The sequence below is a fragment of the Toxoplasma gondii genome, chromosome IV (assembly GCF_000006565.2).
Source record: "Toxoplasma gondii ME49 chromosome IV, whole genome shotgun sequence".
NCBI lineage: Eukaryota > Apicomplexa > Conoidasida > Eucoccidiorida > Sarcocystidae > Toxoplasma > Toxoplasma gondii.
Genome location: NC_031471.1, coordinates 1089384 through 1114254, shown reverse-complemented (window position 1 = coordinate 1114254; position 24871 = coordinate 1089384). Strand labels below are relative to the sequence as shown.

General features: G+C 52.8%; 5 protein-coding genes across 5 annotated transcripts; 4 read left to right on the top strand and 1 right to left on the bottom strand.

Annotated features, from left to right (window-relative positions):
* The first annotated feature begins 534 nt into the window (after positions 1 to 534).
* Positions 535 to 1393, top strand: TGME49_318738 (hypothetical protein). The gene is made up of 4 exons (XM_018782939.1): positions 535 to 834; positions 894 to 1038; positions 1094 to 1154; positions 1211 to 1393. The coding sequence occupies exons 1-4, from the start codon at positions 687 to 689 to the stop codon at positions 1379 to 1381; spliced, it is 525 nt and encodes a 174-aa protein (XP_018638013.1). The 5' UTR covers positions 535 to 686; the 3' UTR covers positions 1382 to 1393.
* Positions 1394 to 1453: 60 nt separating this feature from the next.
* On the top strand, positions 1454 to 3161 carry TGME49_318742 (hypothetical protein; the record flags this gene model as incomplete). The annotated part of the gene is made up of 7 exons (XM_018782940.1): positions 1454 to 1854; positions 1909 to 1964; positions 2020 to 2055; positions 2110 to 2140; positions 2201 to 2781; positions 2844 to 3055; positions 3117 to 3161. 7 exons carry the CDS (start codon positions 1454 to 1456, stop codon positions 3159 to 3161), a joined length of 1362 nt encoding a protein of 453 aa, XP_018638014.1.
* On the bottom strand, positions 2560 to 5140 carry TGME49_318750 (deoxyribose-phosphate aldolase). Its single transcript, XM_002369772.2, has 2 exons — positions 4337 to 5140; positions 2560 to 4092 (listed from the first exon to the last, which is right to left on the bottom strand). Exons 1-2 carry the CDS (start codon positions 4739 to 4741, stop codon positions 3637 to 3639), a joined length of 861 nt encoding a protein of 286 aa, XP_002369813.1. The 5' UTR covers positions 4742 to 5140; the 3' UTR covers positions 2560 to 3636.
* An 84-nt stretch (positions 5141 to 5224) lies between these two features.
* On the top strand, positions 5225 to 10534 carry TGME49_318760 (hypothetical protein). Its single transcript, XM_002369773.2, has 8 exons — positions 5225 to 6759; positions 6991 to 7068; positions 7461 to 7645; positions 8133 to 8225; positions 8558 to 8624; positions 8779 to 8846; positions 9281 to 9349; positions 9836 to 10534. The coding sequence occupies exons 1-8, from the start codon at positions 6520 to 6522 to the stop codon at positions 9990 to 9992; spliced, it is 957 nt and encodes a 318-aa protein (XP_002369814.1). The 5' UTR covers positions 5225 to 6519; the 3' UTR covers positions 9993 to 10534.
* A 1401-nt stretch (positions 10535 to 11935) lies between these two features.
* On the top strand, positions 11936 to 24092 carry TGME49_318770 (aurora kinase(incomplete catalytic triad)). Its single transcript, XM_018782941.1, has 10 exons — positions 11936 to 18647; positions 18905 to 19306; positions 19703 to 19804; positions 20129 to 20165; positions 20672 to 20732; positions 21131 to 21187; positions 21587 to 21868; positions 22229 to 22347; positions 22902 to 22988; positions 23618 to 24092. The coding sequence occupies exons 1-10, from the start codon at positions 12628 to 12630 to the stop codon at positions 23837 to 23839; spliced, it is 7389 nt and encodes a 2462-aa protein (XP_018638015.1). The 5' UTR covers positions 11936 to 12627; the 3' UTR covers positions 23840 to 24092.
* Positions 24093 to 24871: the final 779 nt, after the last annotated feature.

Sequence of the window (24871 nt, the reverse complement as noted above, 5' to 3'; positions counted from 1 at the left end):
TACTGATTGAGCTCACTTGGTAAAACCTTGATTCTGGAATGTCCGTGGTACACAGCAATGTCCTCGTGGACGCGAGCGAGTTATTCGCCAGTTCCTTTCTTGTAATTGTGGACCATCTGCAGGTCTCGAAGGAAGATTATCACTTTTTAAACGGCATGTGGCGTTTTCGTTAGGTCACATTTAGGTTTCCACTCCCCCGGTCAGTTGCCAACAGCAACGGAAAGCACAAAGGAGGAAGCTGGTGAGGGACTTCACGGGCTTTTACACAGCGCACTATGGTGCCCAGTCATGGTATACGCTTGCATCCAGTGTTCGAGCACACAAAGGCGAATGTACACCCTTTGACAACCGAAGCGACTCCGGCGATGCCTACTCTCTAATGGATTGAAAATTCGTGCATGCGTCCACTCTTTCGAAAGCTTGATGGAGTGCACGGCGACGGAAGCACGCTTCGGTCACGCGTTGTTCTCCGGCGGTGGTGTTCGTACATCGCGTTGACGCAACACAACGTGAAACTGCATTTGTTCTGAGTTGAGAGAGATTAATGTTTCTTATGGGATAAAAGTTGTGCTTGTGTTCTCTTCCAAATCTGTTGCGTTCAATCTGGGCAACAAGGTGAGCCTCCATGCCACCCACCTCTCCGCGTTTCGAAGAACTCTACGAACCATCATCGTGGCACGGAGGAAATGGAGTCACACGTTAAAAACAACGCTCGCGTTCTGCTTGCCCATCCGACTTCAGTAAAGCGAGCAATTTCGCAGTCAGGCTGCTCTTCTCAATGCATGCAGCAAAAAGTTTCACCGACAGATGATATCGGCAAAGGTGTTACAGAAAGTAGGGAAATGCTTTTTGTGCACGCCGCAAGCGTATCTAGAGGAATTGCCGATTGATAGGTTGTAATAAAGGGGTGACATACGAAAATGGAGAACCACATTACACCTCTTCCGTGCCCCAAACGAAGGTGTTCGAAGCACTGTATGAAATATCCTTCGCAGGAGCGTTAGTTCACAGATACTTGAAGATTCGTTTCCCGGAAAGGTCTGCTCTAAACACTCATCGATGACACAGCTTGCGCACTGCACGTGATTTCCAGGCAGGGCACCGAATGTCTTGTGGTACTTCGAGATTCCGTGCAGGTTGCAAGGTTAATCATCGTAAGCTCTCGCTTTTACCCAATACAAAGAAATGCGGAACTTATCTGCCTTTGTAGCTCCTGGGGGAGTCCAGGCTCATGGCTTGCCCTATAGATGCAAACACAATTCTGATGGCGCATGTGAAGTGCGGTGCTTCCACCTCGATGGCAGAAAAGGTGGTGACAACGATGAAGAAGTCATTTTCCGTTGACCTGTCCACGTTAGTATGTCGGACGTTGTCGTGCTAGTAGTATGAATGCGACATTTTGTTCCCGAAGGTGTCTCTTGCCCATCCAGGAAGTGTCACGGGAAACATCGTCATGCAGAACCTACTTTGGTTCTGCATCACATGCAGACTTCTTGAAACGGGCTCATGGATACATATAGGAGAAAATATGGAGAGCCTCATTGATGCACGATGCCTGAAGGGACCGGAAAAGAGAGACCGTTTGCATTTGAATGCACCCGGCGTTTCGTTGGTAGTGAAGATCGCTTCTGACGTTCCTTGCCCACGCAAGCAGCACACAGTTACCTTTTCAATCAAAGCAGCTACGTTTGCTGCGAGAGTCCTTCGCCTCCGCGATGGCTGTGACACTGCATGTGCGGGCGACACGGTCTTCTGCCTCCCAAAACTCTGTGCACCGGCAAGCTTCGGAGGATTCGTCGCTTCGCATGAGAGAGCCGATACGTTAAGAACACCGGAAGATTTTAGTTCTCTCTGGTGAGTGCCGAAAACGCATACTTTCGGGTTAGCACGGAACACGTGCACTTGCAGGTTCTTGCAGTATGGATACAAGCTTCCTCCAGAGGCAACCAAAACAATCGTGAAGGGTACAGGAACACGATGACTGGTAGCTACAACAGATGCCGCACCACCGTATTTCAGTGTCCTTCGGCTACTTAACACTTCATTATCCAGTTGGTTAGCGCATTACCTAAATCATCGTATCAAACCTCTAGCTTTATTCTCAAATAGGATGTTGTTGGCGTTCGAAGCTTATCGAGCTGTGAGAGTCGAGCGAGATATGTCCATTGTGTTTCCTGCATTGTAGAACTGACACACTCAGGCCTCATATTACCAGCGACATCCGGCGGATCATTGCAACGAAAGTTTTCAAGTCATGTTCTGACCTGCGAGTAATTGGAGATGCATCAATCAGGCTACTTTCCATGCGCCAGTCGCTTCAAGTATCTGCGGCGTGTCTGGAGCATGCGAGAAATTTACTCCGAACCATAGAACCGAACCCAGACTCAGATGTGTCAAGGGCACGGGACACACCATGGGAACGAGAAGGCGAAGCATGTTATCTGGAAAATCAAAGTGAAACAGACGCTTTCGAGAAGCTTAATATGAAGCTGGAACATCGCCGACAGGCCCCCGTCGTTCTTCCAGTGCGGCCTCCGCACCACTGTCTTATTGAACGGGAGCGACCATGCTACAGTGTTCCTTTGCTTCCTATTACCGAACAACTGGAGAGTTTCAACATTTTGGAGGGCGATCATGTTCTGTCGAATGGCAGTGCCTTCACCAAAGACGATTCCGTAGCTGATTCAATCGCAAAACGGAGTCGGAGGATTCTGCCCCCCCTTGGAACATATGGCGTTGGAAACCGTACAAACTACCTTCCAATCGACCGCGCTCAAAACCGTAAGGCGCTCACTCGCGGTAGTTCGCTGCTCTCGCTGCGCATGATTCGGCCCCTCTTCTAGCACTGCGACGAACGACGGCCAGGACAACCGACGCCACTGGGACCAATGACATGAAATCTACTAGCGATGCAGCTCGCAAGTTTCCACCCGGGCCGACAGCTCACTATACCCAGGAGCGCCTTGCTGTTGACGAAACATCTTCACGCCGCAAGATTCCGAAGGGTGCCAAAGGGGTGCAGTGTGCCCAACTAAACGCCTCCGTGAACAGGACAGTAAGGATGCACTTATGTTTGTGCCGCCCTGTATTGACGAGATGACTATCCTTACGTACAGAAGACACCTGATGTTTCTCGCCAGTCCTCCACGCCCAGTTTATAAGCTTCTCTAACACTCTCCCACATCAGATCACGAAACGTGTTTGAGAGCAGGAGTCACAAAAGCACCCGATTTGGTACAGCCTGTGATACGTTGACGCTTCTGTTGGGTGCTGTTTTAACCCCTTCGAAAAATGTTGGGTACGCCTTGTTCGAGGTGATCACGGTACGTCTTACATGAGGTTGTGCCATCTTGCGCGACAGGACGCGATCTCCCCCTGAATTGCTCTCCATCGTGGCTGATGTTTTAAAAAAACTGTAACTGCTGTGTTTGGTAGACACGGTGGCACACAAACGCTCTGCTTCCACTCAGGTGCATGAATAACAGACGACACTGCGTTGCTGTAGTTTGGAAAAACTATGTTCACACCTAATTCACTGCTGTCACTACGATATTTTCGAGGAAAATGTAAACACTATCTACGGCATCTTCTGCAAGCTTGTAGTATTCAACAGATTACACCCCTGCACACCCAGCGTCACGGGCTCGTGTCTGGAGACACTCCTACGGAGTCCCATGACTCGTAGCAGTCTCTCAGTTCTTTCAGTAGATTGAAGCCTCCCCCAACACGGAATTTATCTCGAACGATAGACCTCGGCCCATTCTCGAAAATCATCTGCATCAGAAAATCGGCTGTTTCCGCCATGTGTACGTCCCCAACCTCAATCTTGATTCCTATGCACCTCACGGCGGCGCCTTCGCGATTGATGCCCTCGACGCGGATCCTTTCGTTTTCACGGACCATGTACTCGCGAAGCGCTATGGAAATCAAGTGAACTGTAAACATAGTCGCGTGGGTGGCTCCCAATCCTGACGATGTTTGGAGGAAGTCCGCGCCACCTTCAAGTGCAGCCACGGCTGCCCTGCTGATAATATCGCCTCCTTGGAGTTCTCCGCCACTGAGAACTACTTTAAGCGTTTTAGGACCAACGACCTACGAAAGAGGAAGGGTGTTTCGGAAACATACAAATGCGAACGTGACGTCCGCAGGCACCAGGCGGTGCTTAGCCCAGGGTTGTCGCTGTTAGTGGGGCGCTAACACTGACGGATAGGCCTACATACTCCGTTTCACTTTTACGTACACGCTGCGAAGGGAATGCATGTAATCAGAGACTAACGACGATGTGTACACGTCACCGACCACTGTGTCACCGAGCAGCAACGCAGACAGTACTTACCTTTTTCACCTCACTAACGAGGAGCCGAATACGAGACTCTCCATCAGCGACGTTCTCGTTCATTCGCCTCCAATCTATGAGGCATTCGATCTCGTCCGCCCCATCTTTCAACGCTCCAACAGCCTCCAGCGAAACAGTATCCGGCGTTCCGGTCCCTTCGGGGAAGTTGACGGCAGCGCACACTTTGATGCCTGCCACCTCCGGGGCCGACTTGACCAACTCTTGCCTGATAAACCTGACAAAGGCGGGCCTCACGGAGACGCCAACAATCGCTGGATCTTTCGCGGCAATCTTGCAAACTGCAGCGACTGACTCATTAGTCTCTCCGTCTGTGAGGGCCGCTACTTCAAAGAAATTGAGGAGTGTACGAGACGTGAATTGCTTGTAAATTTGCTCTGTCGCCATCTTTCAACACGTTGAGACCTCACCGAAGATGCTTTGTCAACGGGCCACTCTTTGAGCAGGCCGAATGACGATACAGTGAGCCACTGGACCGTCACCAACCAGTGTGTCCTGATCTCACCAATTTGGTTGAGACCAGCGTCGGCGATAGACTGCCGGACTCTGCGAAATACAGCTTCTGGGCACATTTACAAAACAAAACAGAGCACGAAACTCCGATTTCCGCCGCCGCCCGCACGGAAGACGAATTACAGACTGTTGCGTCCATCACGTGGTGGAAGACGTCCCCTTTCAAAGAGGTCTTTCGGCGTGACCCGGAGAACGGTGTGCAAATGGAGCTACACAGCTTGGCTTGTCTATTTCAGGTCCCTTTCTCTGCCGAGCCGCTTGAGCAGCACACTCGCGAGCGGCAGAGCGAGCTGCCACCACGCTGTAGTTGGCGACGCTAACCTCCGCACACTGCCGGCCACTGTTCAGTTCGATAGTGTTCCAGCAACGCCAGCACGAACGCATTTTCCGGGGCAGTTGACGCGTGTTATATTGTCTTGTCCGTCTGAACGCTTATTTTTGAATAGGACCCGAGCTCCTCTGTTTTCTGTTTCCCCGGCCTCAGCGTTAACGGTGTCCCTCTTCTCACATGTGGACGGGACGGCTTTTCTCTGGTGGAGTAGTGGAGTTTTTGTCTGCCACGCAGGTTCACAAGACACACAGTGCTGGCTTTGTTACGGTGTTCTCTTTCAGCAGTGTCGGTGGAAACAACCATGTTTTGCTTCGTAAATCCCAAAACAGCCAGACATTCGGAGAAAGTCACAACTGTGCACTGGACGCCATGAATTAACAGCAGACGTACACAAGATCGGCGGCAGAGATGCAAACAGGACGAAACTTCACAGTTCTTGCCAGCACTTGCCTTTCCCGTCAGTGGAGGCAAATGGACATCGCCATACATTGCCTTTCCTCTGCTGTCTTCGACTGTATCTATTCCTTGATCAGACTTCAGGCGTGTCCAACGGTATCTCTACTCTGGGTAAAGTCCAACCCCCTCTTCTGATCCGGTCCGCACCGCCGCGAGGTCCTTTTTGTTTATGAAAGCCATTTCCTGGCAGCCTTCCTAGGCTCTTTCGTCGAGAGCACTGTCTTCTTTCACGTGCACCCACGTTCCTCGACACCGCACTGCCTTCTGTTTCTGCGAGCAATCAATTCCTGTAGCTCATGTGTTGGCGGTTACTCTTTCAAATCTCTTTGTAGCGTAAACCGTGAGAATGGACGCTCTCACCTCCAAAGGTCGACTCCTTCCTCGCCTTGTCTCCATGTCCCCCTACCGTCGCTTCCTGAGCCGCTGAGTGCCCCCCCGCTCTCCGATTCGTTTATCCGTCTGTATTCCTCCGTCTTTCCTCTCTTTTAACTCTTTTCTCTGTGTCTGGCTGCTACAGGGGTGGTTCTACTTTGTTCCTGTTTTCTGAATCTCCAGTTTTCCGCCTTCTTCTGCGAGTACTCGCTTCACCACCCACTTTTTTTCCTGTGTTTGGGATGCTCTTTTTCCTCCATGTTCTCCGCACTGGTGCCTTGTGTCTGCCTCTCCGTTTGAAGAGCTCAACCTTCTGAAGCCATCTCAGCATGCTTCGCATGTCTAACGCTACTTTTTTCCCGCCTGCTGCGTTCGCGCCTGGCGCCTTCCCGGCCTCTTCAAGCATCTTGCGTTTCGTCACAGACTCCGCCATCTTCGCTCCGTCTCGCAGCCGTCTCTCAGTCTCCGCCTCGCTTTCGTCAAGACTCCTAACATGAAGAACGGAATGGAAGGCGGCCGATTCACGGCTCTCGGGCACTCGAGGGGTCTCTCCTCGGCGGCTTCCGGTCACGGCTCTGCCAGCAGCACCGCCGCCAGTGTTCACGGAGACCATCCTTCGCACTTTTCTAGTCTCGCGTCTGTGCAGACGTCAGGCCCCCTTTCGTCTCTTCCCTCTCGAAGTGAAGGCGCGAGAGCTCTCCCGACGAGGACGACGAGCCTCAGCGGCAAATCGGTGAGTGTGTAGGATGCGAAGCGCCAGTGAGCCAGAGAGACCTTCGCACCCGGGTGGCGTCATTTTCCTTTTGTCCGCTCCCGCTGGTTCTCGCTTTTCAAAGGGGAAAACACCGTGCCGATGACCCTTCGTTGGGGTCGAGCACGAGACGGCGGTGTCCCCTCGTGCGCTAGACTCGTCGCCATTTCTCGTTGTTTTGTTCCCTGTAAACTTGGCTGTCTTGCGCCTCAGGATAGACTCCACCGGCTGGAGCAAAGGCTCTCGGGTCTGCACGCAGGACTGGAGAAACAGAGGCAGCAGCGCTACCAGGTGAGGACATTAAAAGAGGATCGACGCGGAGCGTGTCTGTCGTCTTCTCCCCTGTTGTGGGTGGACGGCCGATCTCTTTGATGGTTCCTGATCCACCTTTCTTCCGTGGTGCCTGCTTTCATCCTCGTCGCTTCTCTATCTTTTGTCGTTCTTCGACCCCTCTGCCGCCTTAACCTTCCTCGTGTCGCGCTCGACTTCTTCCAGCTTCTCCTGCCTTCGCTGCTTGAGCCTCTGGCCTTCCCTGCGTGGCGTCTCTTGTCCTGCCTTTGACTTTTCCTTTCTCCCCGCGCCTCCCGCTCTCTTCCTGCTGGACTGTCGCCCGTCCTTCCCTTCTCATCTTCTGTAGCCCATGTGCCGTTTTGCGTTCTCTTCCCCCTCTGTTTCGTCTCCAGCACCTCATTGAAAAACTGCAGCACGTGGAAGAAGATGTTGCAGACGTCAGCGCTGCAGGCAACGAAGCTCAGTCCGTCTTCCGAGAGGAGCTGAGAAAAATCGAAGCAGACTTGCGCGAGCGTCAGAGCGAACTCGAAACTGACTTGGCCCGCCGAGAGCAGCAGACTCAGGAGATGGAGAGAAGGTACGACACAAAAAAGACAAGTACTGGAAGGGGCGATAGAAGGGAGCATTCACGAATGCAGTCATCCCAGTTTACGCGCTGTCAGACTAGTGCATCTTCCCCTTTTTGTTTTCTTCATGTCCATATGGCAGGCGGCGTGTATGCTGTTCGCTCTCTTTTTATTCGCTATCGTGCTAACGCGTCGCAGCTTCTCGCTCCCGTTTGCGGTGCGCTTCCGCGCAGACCTTTCCGCCAATATCCTTTCTTCTCTCTAATTCCCCCTGTTGTTGCCACTTTCTCTCTTTCCTTAGATTACCGCTTCCGCTTTCTTTCTTCCATTTGAGTGCATCTGTTTCCGTCTCTTTCTTCTTGTAGCGTTCAACTGTGTCTTTCCCTTTTCCGTTTTGGAGTTCACTTGTTTCTCTCCTTTCCCTTTCTTGGCGTGCGTCTGTTTCCCTTTCTTTCTCCTATCGCCGTGTCTTGATCTTCCCTTGCGTTCCATGCTCAGACTGACGCGCATGCTGCAGACGGAGCAGGAGGCTTTACGAGAAGTTGAAACCTCCTTGATGAATGCGTTTACAGAGAAGACAAAGGCTCTAAGGTGCGACATGGACGTCCCCCTTTCGTCGTTTTTTCTGCCTTCCTCTTTCGGTATCCTGGCGTCCGTATATCCGAGGCAATTGCACTTCTCACGCCTTCCTGCCTTTCAACGGCAGTTTAGTGAAGGGAGAACAGGGGGGTTCTTCCAGGGAGAGCAGACAAACGAGTGCCTGGCAACTGTGTTTTCTGCTTTACAGACGTCTAGCACTCTCCTGTCCCTTCGTCTCTTTTCTGCGGGCTGCCTTCGACCTCGTTCTCTCTCGCCTTGTGAGTGTGCCGACCGTATGTTTGTTGTGTTTTCTCCCCTGTCTTTCATCTTCTCTTTTGTGGCAGAGAGGAAATTCTTCAGAGCGGCCAGCTGCGGGAGGAGCAGGAGGCGTCGCTCCGACACTACTGCGAAGTAAGCACTCGCGTAGAAGAGCGGAAAAAGGGGAGATGAAGGGGCAGAGCGTTTCCGCTGAAGCTTCACGGGAAGCAGTGCCACACAGTGAAAGAAGACATGTTGCCCATGTCAAAAAACGAAGAAAAAAAATCGTTCTCTGGCGTGCCTGCAGGTCGAAATTCCCCGCCTCCGCGACGGCCTTCAGCAGGAAGTGCGGGAAAGGGAAAACATGGAGAGAAGGTAAAACCTCTTACACGTCTTCTTCGCCACATGCATGTGGTCCAGTCGGCTGTGTTCTGCTTTGCTGAGTACCCGCAAAACCACATAGTCTCTTGAAGTACAGTGATAATATCATATATATATATATATATATGTATTCATAAAGAATGCATATATGCATGGATTGGCAAGAACGTGGACTGTTTTTCCCAGCCAAAAACACTTTGTAGATCTCTTCATGCTTCACACACTTTCAGCAACCTAATTCTGGATCGATATATGCACCTGTGTGTGTATGTAGGTATGTGTATGTGTATGTGTGTGAATGTATCTCTGAGTTGAGTGTATGGGGATGAGTCTGCATGCTTCTGACTTTGAATTTCCTTGATAAGTTCCATTCGATAGAGACCGGACATCAAAGCGTCTGCGCGTTTTCCATTTTTGTCGCTGCTCAGAATTCTCAAGCATGCAGCGGAGGAGGTTGAGCGACTCAATGGGCAGCTTGCCGCGGAGAGAGAAGCTCGGTATATTTCACTTTTTCTTTTGGCAGCGCACTGCTCTGTGGCTTTACGTTCTACGAGAAACGAAGTAGACGTATAAACGCATGTGTCCGTACTCTTGTTTTTTTTTAGTCTCTCCCCCCTCTCTCACCCAGTGTGTGCATTTTCGGTAGGCCTTTCTGTGTCTCCATTCGTCTCCTGGTTTCACCTTCCACCTAGCAGTATTTATCAGCTTTGCTGCGGAGTCTAGACCATATCTCGAGTGGCGCTGTTCATCCGATCCACGTTTTGTTGTGCTTGTCATTCCCACTGTCTCACGTACGCATAGCGCTGAATGCCTCTGCACAAGTACACGTCTGTATCTTCATTTGTATACACGCGTAGGTGACTGCGATGTCGCCTCCGTATTTGTTTTCGTTTATTTGATGTTTTTCGTTTGCTGGTTCCCCTGTCTACAGCGAGTGCGACCTTTTCGCCTTTAGTCGCGATATTTCCTCTGTTTGCGTGCAGTGAACGGCATCTGCAGTCTCTGCTGTCTCTGTTCGAAGAGGTCGTCCGCGAGGTGCAACGCGATATCGCCCGGGAAAAGGAGGACCGAGAGAAAATGCAGGAAGATCTGGTCCACCTCATGGAGCAAACAATTGACCGCATCACAACATCTATATGATTCTTGTCTCCCAGAAACACTCTACCTAGAGACCTCGCGAGTGATCGCCTCTGCACCTGTCGGGATCTCAATCTAAATCCTCACGTGCCTCAGTCACAAACGCGCATAGGGATGTAGATATACACGTTTCTATTTCCAGCTGTGTATCTGCGCACAACGCATGTGAGATAAATGCCCATAACTATTTATCAACATGAACGCAACGACGCACTGCTCCGTGACGCGGAAGGTGCAATCGATATTGCAATCGGCATAGGGTCATGGAGTTCACCCAAACACAGTGTCAGTTGCCGTTCTCCAAAAAAAGAAATTCCGGTTTACCGGAATTCGCAAACGGAGCGGAGACAAACTTCGCTGGAATGGTTCCACGAAAATGCCGAAGAAATCCTGGATCAGTGTGTTATTTTTGTTCGCGGGGGCCCAGTTGTGTTTCCACTCCGGAATGTCTTCTGTGGGTGTCTTCTCGAAAACCGGAACCCTCCAGCACGAGTGGGTGCAATCTCGCGTCTTTTCTCTGTTCGTTTCATTTGTGTCTTGTCAAGGATCGTAAAATCCATGATTTGCTTCTCCCTAGCTACCCGACACATGGTGTTCGACGCGGCTCTTTCGAAACTAAGACGAGCGTTCGTCTTCCCAAGCCCCTTGGTGCAACTGGCCACTACGGATACAGCCGCCTCCGCAGACAGCCATATATTTATGCATTCGTTCATTGATTTGCGACTGTTTGTGATCTTAGTGTAGGAAATACGTGGGTGCCAGCCGGAAAAGCAATCGGGAGAATTTCTCGACTATCAGTGCGACACAGCACTAGAGAAAACATTGAACAGGATTTGCGAAAGTGATACGTGTGTCCGCCATGAAAGGCCCTCGAGGTGCCTGCCGCCACACGAAGAAAAGCAGGTGTCTACTTCCAGACCTCTTACCAAGACTGTCTGGAGGCAGATTGCCCTATAAGGCTAATGCGAGAGTTGTGAGAGAACATGTCGACTCCTCGCTTTCCGTCGTCCTCACACCTAAGGAAAAGGATTCGAATAAGAAGTACGACAACAGCAAGTGTTGCGGTGCCTCTTCTTGTCGACATTTCCTTCAGAAATGTCTTCACAGGATTCTTTTCGGATGGTGGTTTTTTCCGCAGTGTGGGGCTTTCGTACGTCTGGGAATCGTGTGGCCTCTCAGATCTGACAGGGGGAAGGTTGCCGTGGTTAGTGCGAATGATAACAGTAGTCAAGGTATTGCGCGAGAACAAATCCGATGTGGAAGAATCTGAGTGCCGTAGGATACTGAAATCCCCTTTCTTTTGACGAGGCATGTGCTGACGGACCTGTCGCACATTCTCTCCTCTAAAGCGTAGATTCTGTACCTAACTACTGGAACGGGCGCTTTCAGCTTGTGACGCCCGTCTTCGTGATGATTCGTTTAAAGATTTCGTCACGTGTACTCTATGTGTTCGAGTTTCAGTCTCGCGCGTGGTGTAAAGATGTGCCCGGCTTCGAATATCCTACTTCCTTCGCAAAGACCTAGCTTGGAAAAAAGGACTCTCAGTGACCGGTTCTGGACACAGGTGGTTTTCAAGGGCGAAAAGCGCCGTCTCTGGCCGCAGCTAAAAAAGAATAATCCGCGGGAGATGCGGAAGGATAGCAGAAAATGCAGCAGTCAATGAAGCACCAACGGCGAAAAGCAGGAAGAAAGGTCCGACTCAAGACGAAGAACCGGGGCGCGTTGGCGGGAGGTTGCGCGTCGAAACGGAGAGGAAACCCCGCGAGAAATATACCAGAGAAAACGAAAGAAAAGAAGAACTCGTTCGAAGGAAGACGAAAACAATTAAAAACCACTTCTATGCATGTCTTCGAACAGCCTCGATCTGCGAGCAGTTTCTTCACCCTCCAGCAGCCACCCCCCACCGCCACACTCTTCTGTCTCGTGTGACTTGAGATTTTGCGTGGAAAGATTCGAGTAACACTGCGAAATTTGGCGTTGACTGGCTTCCCTTTTTCTCCCGTTCAGGCGTTCCCTCCTCGTCTTTTCTCTTCCGTCTTCTTCCGGTAAAGTCCGTCCTTTCCTCCGTTTCCTCCTGTCGCAACTGCCTCAGCTACAGTGTGTGCGGGTTCCGGCGCTAGCACAAGCAAGAGGGCTGTTACGTTAGCTTCAAGTGGTCTCGAGGAAGAGAACTCAGAAGAAACAAGACAAACACTTCAAGGAAAACAAAGTGGAGAAGGCAACTCTGAAGCTGAAGGAGGCAGGATAACGCAGCAAAAAGCTAGACGAATTCAAGGGAGAAAGGGAGGGCGGAGGCAAGCGGTGCCGAGGGAAAGAACGGCGAAAAAGAGCGGTGGAGAATAGTTGAACGTGGAAGAAAACGGGCATTATCTGTCTTATCCTTTGCCCTCTAATGAGAATCAGTACACATCTGCCGCGGTTGTTACGTGTAAGGCACTTCCGGCCTCTCCCTTTTCTACGGCTTTACCTCGGGTTCCTCCGTACACGACTTTGTTACCCCGTTCTTTGGGTTCTCACTTCCGTTCGTCACTCTTCTGATTTTTCGGCACGACAAGCTCCTTACTTCCTTCCTCTCCCCCTTTCTTTCTTTAAGAACCGGGTCGTGTTGGCTTGGTGATCTAGTCGCCACTTCCTCGCCATGCCTCTTCCAACGACCCGAGCTGTGCCGACGTCTCCGCGGCCAACAGCGGCGCCGTTTTTTAAGTCGCCTCACTCTGTTTCATCTCTTCCTTCTTTGGATTCCTCCTGTGACTCTCAAGCTTTCTCGGCTGCTGATCAGGACCGCTCTTCCGGTCTTGCTGCGTCTGCCTCTCCAGCTCCTCTTCCCTCGTTTCTTTCTGACGAATGTGCTTCGGAAACGCGCTCCTCTCACCCGCTTCTCCCTGTTCCAGCAGTGACGTCCTTACCTTCTCAGAAACACGCAGCTCCCTTTCTCGGAGAAGCCGCCTCAGGTCTTGCCTCGCGGGTCTTCTCGGGCCTCCTCGCTGCCAGCTCTTCCATCGTCAACACACAAACGCTCAGCCACCACGCGCCTTCGCCTCCTGCTTCTTCTTCGTTTTGCTCACCGTCGAATTCCTCTTCGGCGTCGTCTTTCTCTTCTTCAGAGCGAGGGGAAAAGAAGCCACCCGCCAGCGTGTTCTCCCGAGCCGCGGCCTGGCTGCCCCAAAGCGTAGGAGGCAGAAGCAGGTCCGACCGGGGTCAAGCTGGCGACCGCTTGTCTGTGGACCTGGAGGCGGGACGAGCCGAAGACGCGAAGCCAGGTCACGAATCAGGAGCCAGGACAGCGAGATGGCGCCGCCAAGAAGAGCAGACAGAGGAGTGGAGAGAAGAAGGCCAACCGGGGAAGACCGGCGGCGCAGACCCACGGCGCGCGAATGAAGAGGACCGTGCTCAAACTGCCGGGGCGGCGGACGTTTCCTCGCCCGGAAGTCGTGTGCCTGAACTCGCGTTTCCCCAGCAAAGTCAGCACAAGGGAGAAAGACGGAGGGAGACAGACAGAAGCATATGTGGACCTGTCGATCCGAGCAGGAGAACGCATGCGTCACCCATCGGCTGTCTCTTTTCTCGGCGGCGGCCCCCTTCAGCAGACGACGAAATCTTCCAATCGCCTAGAGACCCATGCGACTCTTCTTCCTCTCTTTGCACGCTCATGTCTTCCTCGTCTTCTTCCTTCTCTTCGTTGTCCTCGAGCTACGCATCTGCGTCCTTTTCTTCTTCTCGCACGGGCTTCTCTCCAGTTGAGGCGACAAAAAAGATGAAACGGAAACCTCCGCTGTCACCTCTCGAAAACGACTTGCTTGTCACCAGCGACGGAAACAGAAGAAGCGCGAGACAGGGAAACGACCAGAGTCCTACCGAGGAACGGGCGAGACGGCGACGAGATCCAGAAAGTGGAGACGCTAGAAGCGTCGTACACGCGCAAGGCACGACAGACGCGTTCAGCCAAAAACAGGAGACACGGAGACATGGAACGAGACACCCACAGGGACCGAGAGAAGACGGAGACCGACATGGAGAAGGCAGACAGAGGCGAAACGCGCAAGACGAGGGAGAGACAATGAATAGTTGGGACCCCCCTCGCCGACTGCATCGCAGCCAGTCGTTTCAAGAGAGTCGTCTCGGTCTCTTTGTCAATCCTGCGGAGCCGACCCGGAGAACGAACAACGGCCCTTTGGCGGACATGCACCATCCGCAGGAGATGCACAGACAGGCCGAAAGTGAAACGCTCATTCTCCGGCAAGAGCGGCGACACCTCATTTGGCTGGAGAACCGTCGTCAGCAAGACAGACAGGAGGAAGGCCTGTTCAGTTTCCGCGCCCTCCGAGGGCGCCCAGGATTTGCATGCGAAGGCAGCCGCGAGACGGCAAATCGCTGCGGCGTGTTTGGCCCTTACCAAACCCAGGAGAATTCAGAACGCAGTTTCGCTCATCGCGACCCCTCGGCGGTCCCCACAGACTTCTGCTTTTCTTCTTTCCCTGAACAGAAAGAAGCGTATCTTGCCTTTTCTGCTTCTTCCGCTCAGTCGAGCGGGCGAAGCGGGACAGTGCCGGTCGCAGCCGCCAGGGAAGAACCCAGCGAGAAAGGCAACGAAGAATCACAGAAGCTCCGAGATGGCAGATGCATGCGAGACTGTCCAAACGACCAAGAAGGACCAAGAGAAGAAGTTGGAGGAGCGGGCAGCGCAAGAACTGAGTCAGTCAACAGACGGGATGCGAGGAACCCCACACTCCCGAGAGACCACGGACTCGGAAGAGGGACAAGGGAGGAAGCCGCGAGGAGGCGCCTGGGAAGATCGGACTCTCCGGGGTGGCAGCCCAACGATTCAGACCACGAGGGAGAAGAACTGCGGAGAGAAACGTCGGAAGATCGGAAGAGACGAAGAGTCGCAGAAGGGGAGACGAGCCAGAGCGAGCGGGAGGCGAGCTCTTCGCGGATCCGCCCTTTGCCAGCTCAGCCGACACAAAAAGATCGAAACCACGACAGAGAACGTGCAGGGGTACGCATGCAAGCGGCACTCAAGCGCCAGTATCTTCCTCCTCTGCCTTCTGTCTCGCAGTCTGCTTTCCCTTCGTCTTCGTTGCGCGACTCGTCGCAGAGACTCGTGTCAGCGCCCAGAACGAAGCGGAGAGACGCTGCTCTTTCCGACCACATGCGAGGCAGGGATTTGAAAACGTCTGGGGGAGAGAAAAGAAGAACAACGCGAACAAGCGTCCCCTGCGAGTCTGAAGGAAAACGTGGACCGGAGCGGGAGACGGATGTTCGAGGCGAGCCATTTCTTCCGCGAGTCGCGCTGCTGGGGGCTACACGGGGTCGGGAGCGAAGAGCAAAGATAGAGGAAGAGAGAAACGAGAAGCGAGAGAAGACGCCTCGGCAGAGCCGTATCGGGAAGGCATTCTCTCATGTGTTCCACCCACCTCAGGAAAAGATGGAGATCGGAAAACGCGCAGGTAAGCCAGGCCGTTGCCCCTGTCCAGCGACTTTGGCGTCTGCCTCTCGTCAAGCACCGCTTGCCGTTCCATCCAGGGCGCCTTCTCGATGGCGCAATCCAGCGCCGCCTTCTCTTTCAGTAGCCGCTCTACAAAGGTCTGCGTCACGGACGCGGGAGGTGCGCGTCTCGCCGTCCTGTCCTGCTCCGTTCAGTCGTCCTTCTTCGTTGGTTCCCTCTCCGAACTCGTCTTCTCCTTCAGTCGTCGCAGTCTCTTCCTGCCCACCGACGCCTGCTTTCCGTGGCGTTGCTCGGCGCTCTCAGTTTCCCTCTGCAGCTCCGTCTCCTTCAGCGTTCGGCTCTGCCGGAGCCCCGGAAGAGCTGCGAGCCAGCGAACGCACGCGATCGCCGCACACATTTCCCTTTGCGGACATCCCCGGGGAGAACGGGTTCCCGGCTTACCCTCTTGGCGAGGCAAACGCGGCGATCGGGTGGCCTGGCGCAGGGCGAGAAGAAGCGGCGCAGACCTATCAAGAGAGCTTCTCTTTCTTCTCGCATGCGAAGAGAAGCGCAGATACTTTCACGCCGACCGACGTGCTTTCTTCGCCTCGTTTTGGCAGCCGGAAACAAGAACCTGGCAGGGCAGAGGTCGCTGGAGAAGGGGCGAAGACTGCCCTTGCCTCCGACACAGAGACAAGGAGACACACGGCATTTTGTGGTCTCAAGGGTGTAACGGGAGGAAGACGAAAAGAGTCGGACCCCGCAACTAAGGTGGGCGAATCTGAACCCGCAGAGCTGCAGATTAACGGACGAAGCACAGAGTGCTGGTTCTCGCCTCGCTCGAGGGAGCGCGAGGACGTTGCCGGCGTTGATGCGCGTCTGTCAGGATGCTACAAAAGCCAACGGGGGGCGGAGGCAGAAGAGAGAAGAAGCGGGAAGGAGGCGACTCGCCAGGAGGTAGAGAGAGTCGGAGATGGGACAGGAGAGAAGCGCGAAACCGAGGACAGGAAAGATGCTCGTCACAAGAATCGAAGAGCTTCATTGCCTGAAGAGCCACCTCACTTCGGCGGCTGGGGGTCCAGTGGCCTTAGGAGAAGAGACGGGGGTGCTGCAGATGCCGGAAAACACAAGGGAGACAACGAAGCAGGAAGAGTGCCGCTCCGACCGTGCCAGCAGTCTGCGGAGCGGAGGACAAGTCAGCGACCGTCGAAAAGCCAAACAGTTCCACTGGCGCCCCGGCCTGGGTGCTGTGGGCGCGAGCCGCATCCGACGCTGCGCATGCCTCTTCCGATAAGCGATTTGGTTTCTGAAAGGAAGGAGATACTTGGTCTGTATCCACCTACCCTCGATCGCGACTCCGCTGCTCGTGAGTCGTCAGAGTCCGTCGATGTGTTGCCTCGCGGCGGGCAGTTGAGCTTCGCTAACCCAAGCGCCCAGAAGAAGCAAATGGGAAAAGAGGAGGATTCACGGCGACAGGTGGTGATGGCGCACAAGAGCGGAAACGGCAGGACTGAGGGGCAAATCACGGCGAGGAAAACGGAAAGTCGACCGTCTTCGCAGACAGACTCTGGACTGTCAGTGTCTGTCCGGACAAGGTGGCTAGGCTCTGCAGCGGAGCATACTCGCGACGGGGACGAAAACGAAGCAGCAAGAGGCAAACTGCGTGAGGCGAACTGGGAAACAGTGCACCGAAGAAACAGCGGAGAAAGTGCAGCAGGAGAGTGTAATCGAGAAACGAGTCAGCCTTGCCTGCGCAAGGGAGAAAATGAAGCGCACCGGAAGAGGCTTCGATCACTCTCTGTGCGAGTTGCTCACGAGCCTCAGAAACCTCCCTCAGAGAAGACAGAACGAGAAGGTGAAAGCAGCTGCCCGTCTTCCGTTCGGAACGCATCCGTTCCGTCTACGTCGGCCTTCCCTTTCGCGTCTTCGTCATCTGCTTGCTCTCCATCGTCTTCGGTTCCGTCATCTGTCGCTCTGCTCTCGCCCAACATGCCGCGAGGGCCGGGAACGAGCCGAGCGGGTGCACGAGGGAGACGAGGAGAGGCGGCGGGGCGAAGCATCGAAGGACGAAGAGATGTGCGTGAGAAGGGGATGAAGTCATATGAGGATGGAAAAGACGGAGACGGCGGCAGAGCAGCTTCTTTCCACGCGAACAGAAGTCAGAGTCGCGACGAGCAAGCACGCTCCAGGCTTACTCGTCCGCCGGTTCCGCCGAGGCGAATCAGCCAGTCTGTAGGTAGAGAGGAGCGAACACGGGGGGACATACTAACGCGACAAAGAGAGGACGCGGAACAAGGAATCCGGAAGACACGGTCTTTGAGTTTCCAGTCTCGACAATCGGCAACAAAAACGTACTTGAAAAAGCGGTCCAGCGAGACTGCCTCATGCACGCCTTCTCACGCGCCCTCCCCTTCCTCTTTCCACTCTTCCCACCCTTCTACCTTTATCTCTTCCTCTTCTTTCTCTTCTGCATGCGCCTCTGCGTCTGTTCCACCTGCCTCTTCATGCTCTGCTCTACCGCCTGTCCAGAAGCACCGGATTCAGGTACTGCAGAAGGCAGGTCTGCCGCCTGCTCCCCGTTCTTCGAATTCAGTGCCTTGCCCTTCTTCCACTTCATCGCATCGGCCCTCTGCTGGCTGTCGGGCGCGCCGACCCCTTGCCGCGGTCGTTCAGACCGTGGCTGCATCTTCGTGTTCCAAGAACGCGTCGCTGACTTCTTCCCAGCGTCCGTCTTTCTCCCACAATGTCTCCTACTTGGAGTGGCTCTCGCAGAGCGGCTTCGAGGTAGGTTCCTCGTCCCCCGCGTGGACGGGGGATGAGGAGAAGCAGAACACGGGAGAGAAGAGACAGGCTGGAGGCGCGAGTGGAGGGAGCGGCGACGCAGACGGACGCGAGGGCACTGGAGACGGGGACGCTTCTTCCGCTCTACAGAGACAGGCGACGGATAGGGAGAAGGCGAAGTCAGCAGAGAGAGCAGCGGACGAAGGAGATGCAGGCCAAAGGAAAACAAGTCGTGGGGACGAGCTGGCAGAGAAAAGAGACGGCGCCGGAGGGGTCGGACCGCAGATGGCCGCGCCCGTGCATGGAGCAGAAGACAGAAAGGGGTTAGGATTCGAGGAGGATCCCAGAGATAGAACGCGGACAGGCACAAAAGAAACGACGCCCGCCATCAGAACGGAACCAAGAATAGAAGACTTCTGTGCGGACGGAGATCTGCCGATCGGCTGCGGCCGGTGAGGAGGAAAGTCTTGAAACAGAGCGAGGACGAGAAAAGAGAAGAGAAGAACAAAAGAAGGGGACAAAGGTGAACGTTTGCCTGGGTGGGCGCATCATACCTAGAGCGGATGTCTTGCTCGCGACGAGCTCCAGGTTTCTTTTTCCTCCAGTTTTGTGGTTCGCGTTCCCCTCTTTCTCTATCCTTGCCGCGTCTTCGCACTAGACGCTCACCCTCATTACGCGGAGTTTTCTTTATCGATTTATTTCTTCTCAGCACCGGCACAGTCCACCGCGCCCGCTGCATCGGAGGGCCCCTGCTGGAGGACCTTCTGCGCTTCCACAGCCGCACGCGACGCCACGTTGCTTCTCGCTCCTTTGCACAGGGACAAGAAAAGGCACGAGAGGAGCGCGAACGCACAGACGAAGACGCAGGAGGCGGAGCGAGAACCAAGAGGGAAGACAGGAGAGAAGAGGGAACGAGCAGAGGTGGAGGCGAGAGAGAACATGGACGCGAGAATGCGAGAGAAGAAGAGACCGCGAGGAGGACAGAGAAAGAAGAAGGATTTTCGGAAAACGACACCGTCGCTGCCGTCAAGGTTCTCTCCAAGGCGAACATTGCCCAAATGCGAATCCGAGAGCAAGTCAAGAAAGAGCGCGATATCCACCTGGGTCTCGAGTACGCGGAGGAAAACAACGGAAACTAAAACGATAGAACAACGTTGAGGCCAAGAAGACGAAAGAGCAAAGCAGTGGGGACGTCAAGATCTCAGACGAGCGGAAATACCGATGGTTGCCTGGAGGTGTCGCGCTTGTCACTGCATATTTGGCTACCTCTCTGAATTAGTGAATCACATGCAGAGAACACTGCAACCCACAGAATTGACTCTTCTGTATACAGTCGCGGAGGGGCTAGGTCTATAGTTTGAGATCTACCTGTATGTCGATGCGAGAAATGGTACAGCGCCGAGGGAAGAACGCCGTCGAGTCGCGCACGGGTGGTTTTTTGTCGGCGTTGTTTCTCCCTGGTGGTGCATTTGTTGATTTCCCTGAGATGTCTGCGACGCCCGAACAGGCACCCGAACATCGTCCGCTTCTTCAGCAGTTTCGAAGACGACCAACAACTCTACTTCGTTCTCGAATATGCCAATGGCGGGACCCTCCGCGACCGGCTGAAGTGAGCACTCTGCTTTCAGTCCATATCTCCAATGTTTATCCTGTCTCTTTTCCCCTATGTTCTGTGCCCGCTTTGTCGACTGTTGTTCTCAGCTAGTTTTTCCTCGTCGTCCTCTCTTCCTCTAGCTATTCTTCTTGCAGAGGTAGCTGGAGTCTCAGCCTGACAGCCGAGAACGCCTCCTCGCTTCTCCTCATCTCTCCCTCTCTCTTCGGTGCCTTCGCTTTCCCGTTGTCGCGTGCTTCACGCCCGTTTCTTTTTGCCAAAAGTTTGTCGCGACGCTCGCGTTTCGCGGTCTCTGACTGCTGCGTGTCTGTGGCTGTTCAGGCGCTGCCACCACATTCAGGAGACGGAAGCTGCCCACGTGGGTTGAATTCGAGGAGTGAAAGAAAAGGCGATATATCTGGCAGAGCGAATTGCAGCTAAACAGTCCATTTTTGAATGCGTTTTCTGCACGCAATACAAGCTCTTATGTAAACACATATACGCAAAAACACACACACGTTGGAGTCCAGATAATTAATATTCATGTATGTACATACACATGTATGTACATATACGTGCAGGCGCCCATAAAAACACCTATATTCTAATTTTTTTGTGGTCTCGACGTTTTTTATGTAGTCATCAGAATTTGAGCAGGCATGTATAGATTTACGGATAACTTGCAGGGACACAGCTAGGTGGGGCGTGTAGGGGTGTATAATGTGTGTATCACTGCGGGCGATTGTGATTGAGGTGCAGACGGTGAAGCTTGGAAAGCCAAGGAAACATGTTCACGATGGAAAACAGAGTTATGCATGAGTACCGTCTTCTCGTGTCTTTTTATTTCGTCAAAATCGTTCCTTTCCTTTGTCTATTCGTTTTCAGCTCATTTTCCAGCTTGCCGATGCGCTCTGCTATCTTCATGGAAAAGGCATTATCCACAGAGGTAACGCCAACTATGTCACGACTGCAAACAATATATATATATATATATATATATATATATATATATAGGCAGTGGATCAATATCAGTGAGCATCGTTCTCGCTGTCTGTCTCTCGACGTCGTTTATTGGTGTACGTGGAATGAATACATGCACGAATCTAGACACTGTTTAGCAGGAATGTGTAACAGTGTGGGTGTGAAATACGTGTAGAGGCACGTCGGACATGTTCGCGTTTGAGTCTCGGAAGGCAAAACACAGGGCAGTTGACGTGGTCTCTCTTCTTCATTCCCACCCTTTGTTTTCTCCTTCGCTCGTTTTGGGGGGGGGGGGGGGAGGAGCGGTTGTCTTCCGCCGCTGGCGCATTCGTTTCTTGCTCTTTCTTCCTTGCTTCCTTTCAGATCTCAAACCTGAAAATCTCCTTCTTCACTTTGACGTAGAGGAAACGCAGTCTCTAGGTGAGCACCGGACCAGCCGTTCACGAAAAAGGTGTGTTTTTGACAACCGTGCTCGTGCCTCTGTTTGATGGCGTTGGCGTTGAGCACTTTGAGACGCATTCGTTGCAGCGGCCGATGATCTACAGGAGCGTTGGTTTTGATTCACACAGTCTCTCTCGCGAGCCTCTATCCTGCACAGAGCCGGAGTGGAACGGAGGATTCCTTGAGAGGACACGGGGCCGCTCTGCGTTTTGTGCTGTTTCTCCCTCAGTCCCTGTTTCTGCCTTCTTTTTTCCTCTCTCTCGTTCTTGCCTCCTTCTGTTTTGATCTCGTAACTCCTCTCTCTTTGCACCAATTGCTTCGCTTGCATGTTGGCTGGCCTGGCGTTTCGTCGTTCGCCGTCGCTTGTTTTCCCTTTAGATTCCTGTGGACCTGACGTCGAAACCGGGAGTCAACGTGCGACCGTATGCGGGCACATGGCAAGTCGCTTGACTGCTGTGCGGCCATCTTCGCTCTATCGCTTCGGCCAACTGAAAATCGCTGACTTTGGCTTCGCTTGCTACTGTCCGTCTCCTCATAGCGGAGACGCGAGCGACATCGATACACGCACATCGTCTTCCTCTCCGTCTACGCCTTCACCATCTTCTTCGAAGCTGCTGTCTGCGACGCACAAGCGAACGACTTTCTGCGGGACGGCAACCTGTGAGTGTTTCCCCCATCCCATTTCTGTGTTTGTCTTCTCTTCCTCCCTCTTGTTCTCGTCTTGTCTGCCCTCTTGAACTCTCGCTTATTCTCGCGCGTGTGTTCTTTCTTGTTCTCCCTCTTGCTCTCCCTCCTTATCTCTCTCTTGTTCTCCCCCTCTTGTGCTTTCCGTTGTTCTCCATCTTGCTGTCTCCCTTGGTCGCTTTCTTGCCTCCGTCACGTGGAGATCTGTCTTTGTCTGTAGTGTTTTGCTTCGGGGGTCTCCCGCGCGAGCCCTGCATACAAACAGCAAGTGAGGCCAATCTATGTCGTTCCAGGTGTCTGAATGCGCTGGAGCGGTGCGCCGGCTGTGTCGTGCAGATCTGGCTCCGGAGATAGTTCGCAAAGAACCGTACGACATGCGTATTGATCTCTGGTGTCTCGGCGTTTGCCTCTACGAGCTTCTTATGGGACAGCCGCCCTTCCTAGGGGATTCAAAGGTGAACGTACCACTCCATTCGATTGCCGTCTCTCAACAGCCGCTCTAGGCCGCTTGCTATGGCCTTTCTGTGGTCCCACATACGCACACATCGATATGTAGAGAGACTGTCATGAAGATAGATCGAATTATGGTCTGGATGAAACGTATGCATGTGCATGCTTGTGTTTGTGGAAGACTGAGTCTCCAGAGGCACAAACTTACAGATGCACCAGTACCCAGATGGACATACTCGCGTGCACAAACATTTGTGCGTAAACGCGGTTGGTGTAGGAATCAAAATCGACAAAAACATTGGATTATTTAGGAATATATGGAGATGCATATATGGCGCGGTAGCACTGATAGGAGTAGTATATATATATATATATATATATATACATGCATATGTGCTCATGAACAGGTAGGCATGTCAAATCAGTCTCAGAAATGCAGATATTTCATTTGATCAGATGCAGGCTTGCACCTCGGCGGCAGCGGTTGGAGTGATCTGACTACCCTCCGATTTAGCTGCCCTGAATGTTGCCCAATGGTGCCATTTCTTTTGCTGAACAGGAGGCTCTTTTCAATCAGATATGCGAGCTCACCGACCTCCCCTTCCACCCGACGATCTCTCACGAGGCTCGCTCCCTGATACTCCGTGTACGTTTCACTCTCTTTCCTGTTTCCGTTTCTCCGCTCCTCCGGTTCTCTATGTGTCTTTCGTCATCTCTTTCTGTCTCCGGCGTCGCTTGCTTCTTTGTGTATCTGTCTCTTCGACTGTCCCAAGACTATCAATTTCTCCTTCTTCTTCCCTCGTCGTTCGAGATGTGTGCTTTTGCTCACCACATATATTTCTACACGCTTATGCATACACATGCATTTCTATACATATGCGTGTATATCTTTTCTACATATTCATAGCTGTAGATTGATCGGTATATGTAGACGCATGTGCAGGTGCAAGAACACGCGTAAGTGTAAATAGTATACCTCAGTATCTCCAGACGATGCCCACAGAGCAGTGCACCACGGCTCTCCCGAACGTATTATTGCCTAGCCCGTATGCGTACCTCTCTGCGTTTTATCGATCCAGAGCTCTCGCTCTTTTTCCTTCTCTCTCTGCGATTCTTGCAATGTATGTCTGTGTGTACTCTTACGTATTCTATGTAAAGGCCGACTTAAAGCAATCCCGTGCTTTCAGGTTTGCAGCTCGCTGGTTGGTGCTGTGTGATTCATTTGCGATTCCTCTCCCCATTTTCACGAAGCTCCCTCCTGTTGTGTTTTTCCAGTTGTGCAGCAAACAAGCAGACGAACGGCCCAGTGCGGCAGATGTGCTAACGGACCCGTGGATTGTCCGTTTTCTAGGCGTGAACGATATCGAGAAAGGATGCAGACTCGCGAAAAACGAACTTTCTAAAAAACGCCTGCCTTCACGCTCCCTCCATCAGGACTGTTCTAGTCTCTCTCACCTCAGCAGCCATACGCACCTTCCTGCATTTGAACGCGAGTGATTCAGGGCACGAAAAAGTGGAAACGCAACTGCCTCACGAATGAGTGAATATATATATTTATATATACACATGTATGTACGTGTATTCACATCCATACTGGAAAAGAACTGACGTAATGACAGACCAGCAGGAAGTTGCGTCGACGTCGAACTTGTCTACGGCTTGGTTCAAGCCGACCACTGCGGGATATTGGGGAAATTTGAGAACGTAATAAACTCATGTGTGTGTATGGTGGCGACCGCGAACAAGGGGGAGAAATATTTGGAGACGAATGTAATTGATGCAGTCTTTGCTTTCCAGATTCTTGTATGGCTTGCCACTTTTCAAATCCCCAGTGCGTAGCGCGCTGGGGCTGCCCTGCATCATACCCTGGAAAAAATTCATACACAACGGCGCCCGCTTGCTTCTCTCCCTGTCTCGATGCCTCTCGCGGCCGCTTCCACACTAGGCTTATACCTCGCCCGTTTGTCTTTTTTATGAGTCTAGTTATTGATGTCCTCTTCACAAACCTGTTTGCGTTCACGCGCGGCCGTTCCGTTTGTCTCAGAGGTAGGGGCGTGTCGCCAGGTGGAGGACGGGATGGTACAAGAAAGCCGTCACATGAACAGGAGTGATGGAGTCTCCCTCTTGGACAGCTTTCGCCGTATGGATGTCCAGCTATAAAGAGCATCGTCCTATTCTACATGATTTGCACGCAGCAGTACACAGCTACTTTTAGTCAGCAATTGGCAGACATATGCGCCAGCGTGTACGTGATAAGACTTCCCGACTTCTCTTACTGTGCAGTTGCCCCTTTCGCATACGTGCGCCTGCTTACTTCTGGTGTTCTCTCCTTTTCTACCGGAGTCAGGTTGGGGCGCCTTTCTTATAGACTAAATATTGACTAAAATAATGATCTAGAGGTAGTGACTTCACCGGGGACTCTCCGGAAGCGAAGAGAGTCACTAGCACCGTTCAAAGAGGTTAGCACCACGCCCACTGGAATATGTGTCGTACACACTCCCCAGCGGATCTTCCTAGGTTTTTGTTTTG

Coding starts and splice junctions, on each gene's coding strand:
- TGME49_318738 (XM_018782939.1), top strand. CDS start 687: ATGGAGTCACACGTTAAAAACAACGCTCGCGTTCTGCTTGCCCATCCG. Junction 835..893: donor CGGCAAAGGTGTTACAGAAA/GTAGGGAAATGC, acceptor GCCGATTGATAG/GTTGTAATAAAGGGGTGACA. Junction 1,039..1,093: donor AAGATTCGTTTCCCGGAAAG/GTCTGCTCTAAA, acceptor CGTGATTTCCAG/GCAGGGCACCGAATGTCTTG.
- TGME49_318750 (XM_002369772.2), bottom strand. CDS start 4,741: ATGGCGACAGAGCAAATTTACAAGCAATTCACGTCTCGTACACTCCTC. Junction 4,093..4,336: donor TCGTTAGTGAGGTGAAAAAG/GTAAGTACTGTC, acceptor CCTCTTTCGTAG/GTCGTTGGTCCTAAAACGCT.
- TGME49_318760 (XM_002369773.2), top strand. CDS start 6,520: ATGAAGAACGGAATGGAAGGCGGCCGATTCACGGCTCTCGGGCACTCG. Junction 7,069..7,460: donor AGAGGCAGCAGCGCTACCAG/GTGAGGACATTA, acceptor TTTCGTCTCCAG/CACCTCATTGAAAAACTGCA. Junction 8,625..8,778: donor CGCTCCGACACTACTGCGAA/GTAAGCACTCGC, acceptor GCGTGCCTGCAG/GTCGAAATTCCCCGCCTCCG.
- TGME49_318770 (XM_018782941.1), top strand. CDS start 12,628: ATGCCTCTTCCAACGACCCGAGCTGTGCCGACGTCTCCGCGGCCAACA. Junction 20,166..20,671: donor AGGAGACGGAAGCTGCCCAC/GTGGGTTGAATT, acceptor ATTCGTTTTCAG/CTCATTTTCCAGCTTGCCGA. Junction 21,188..21,586: donor AGAGGAAACGCAGTCTCTAG/GTGAGCACCGGA, acceptor TTTTCCCTTTAG/ATTCCTGTGGACCTGACGTC.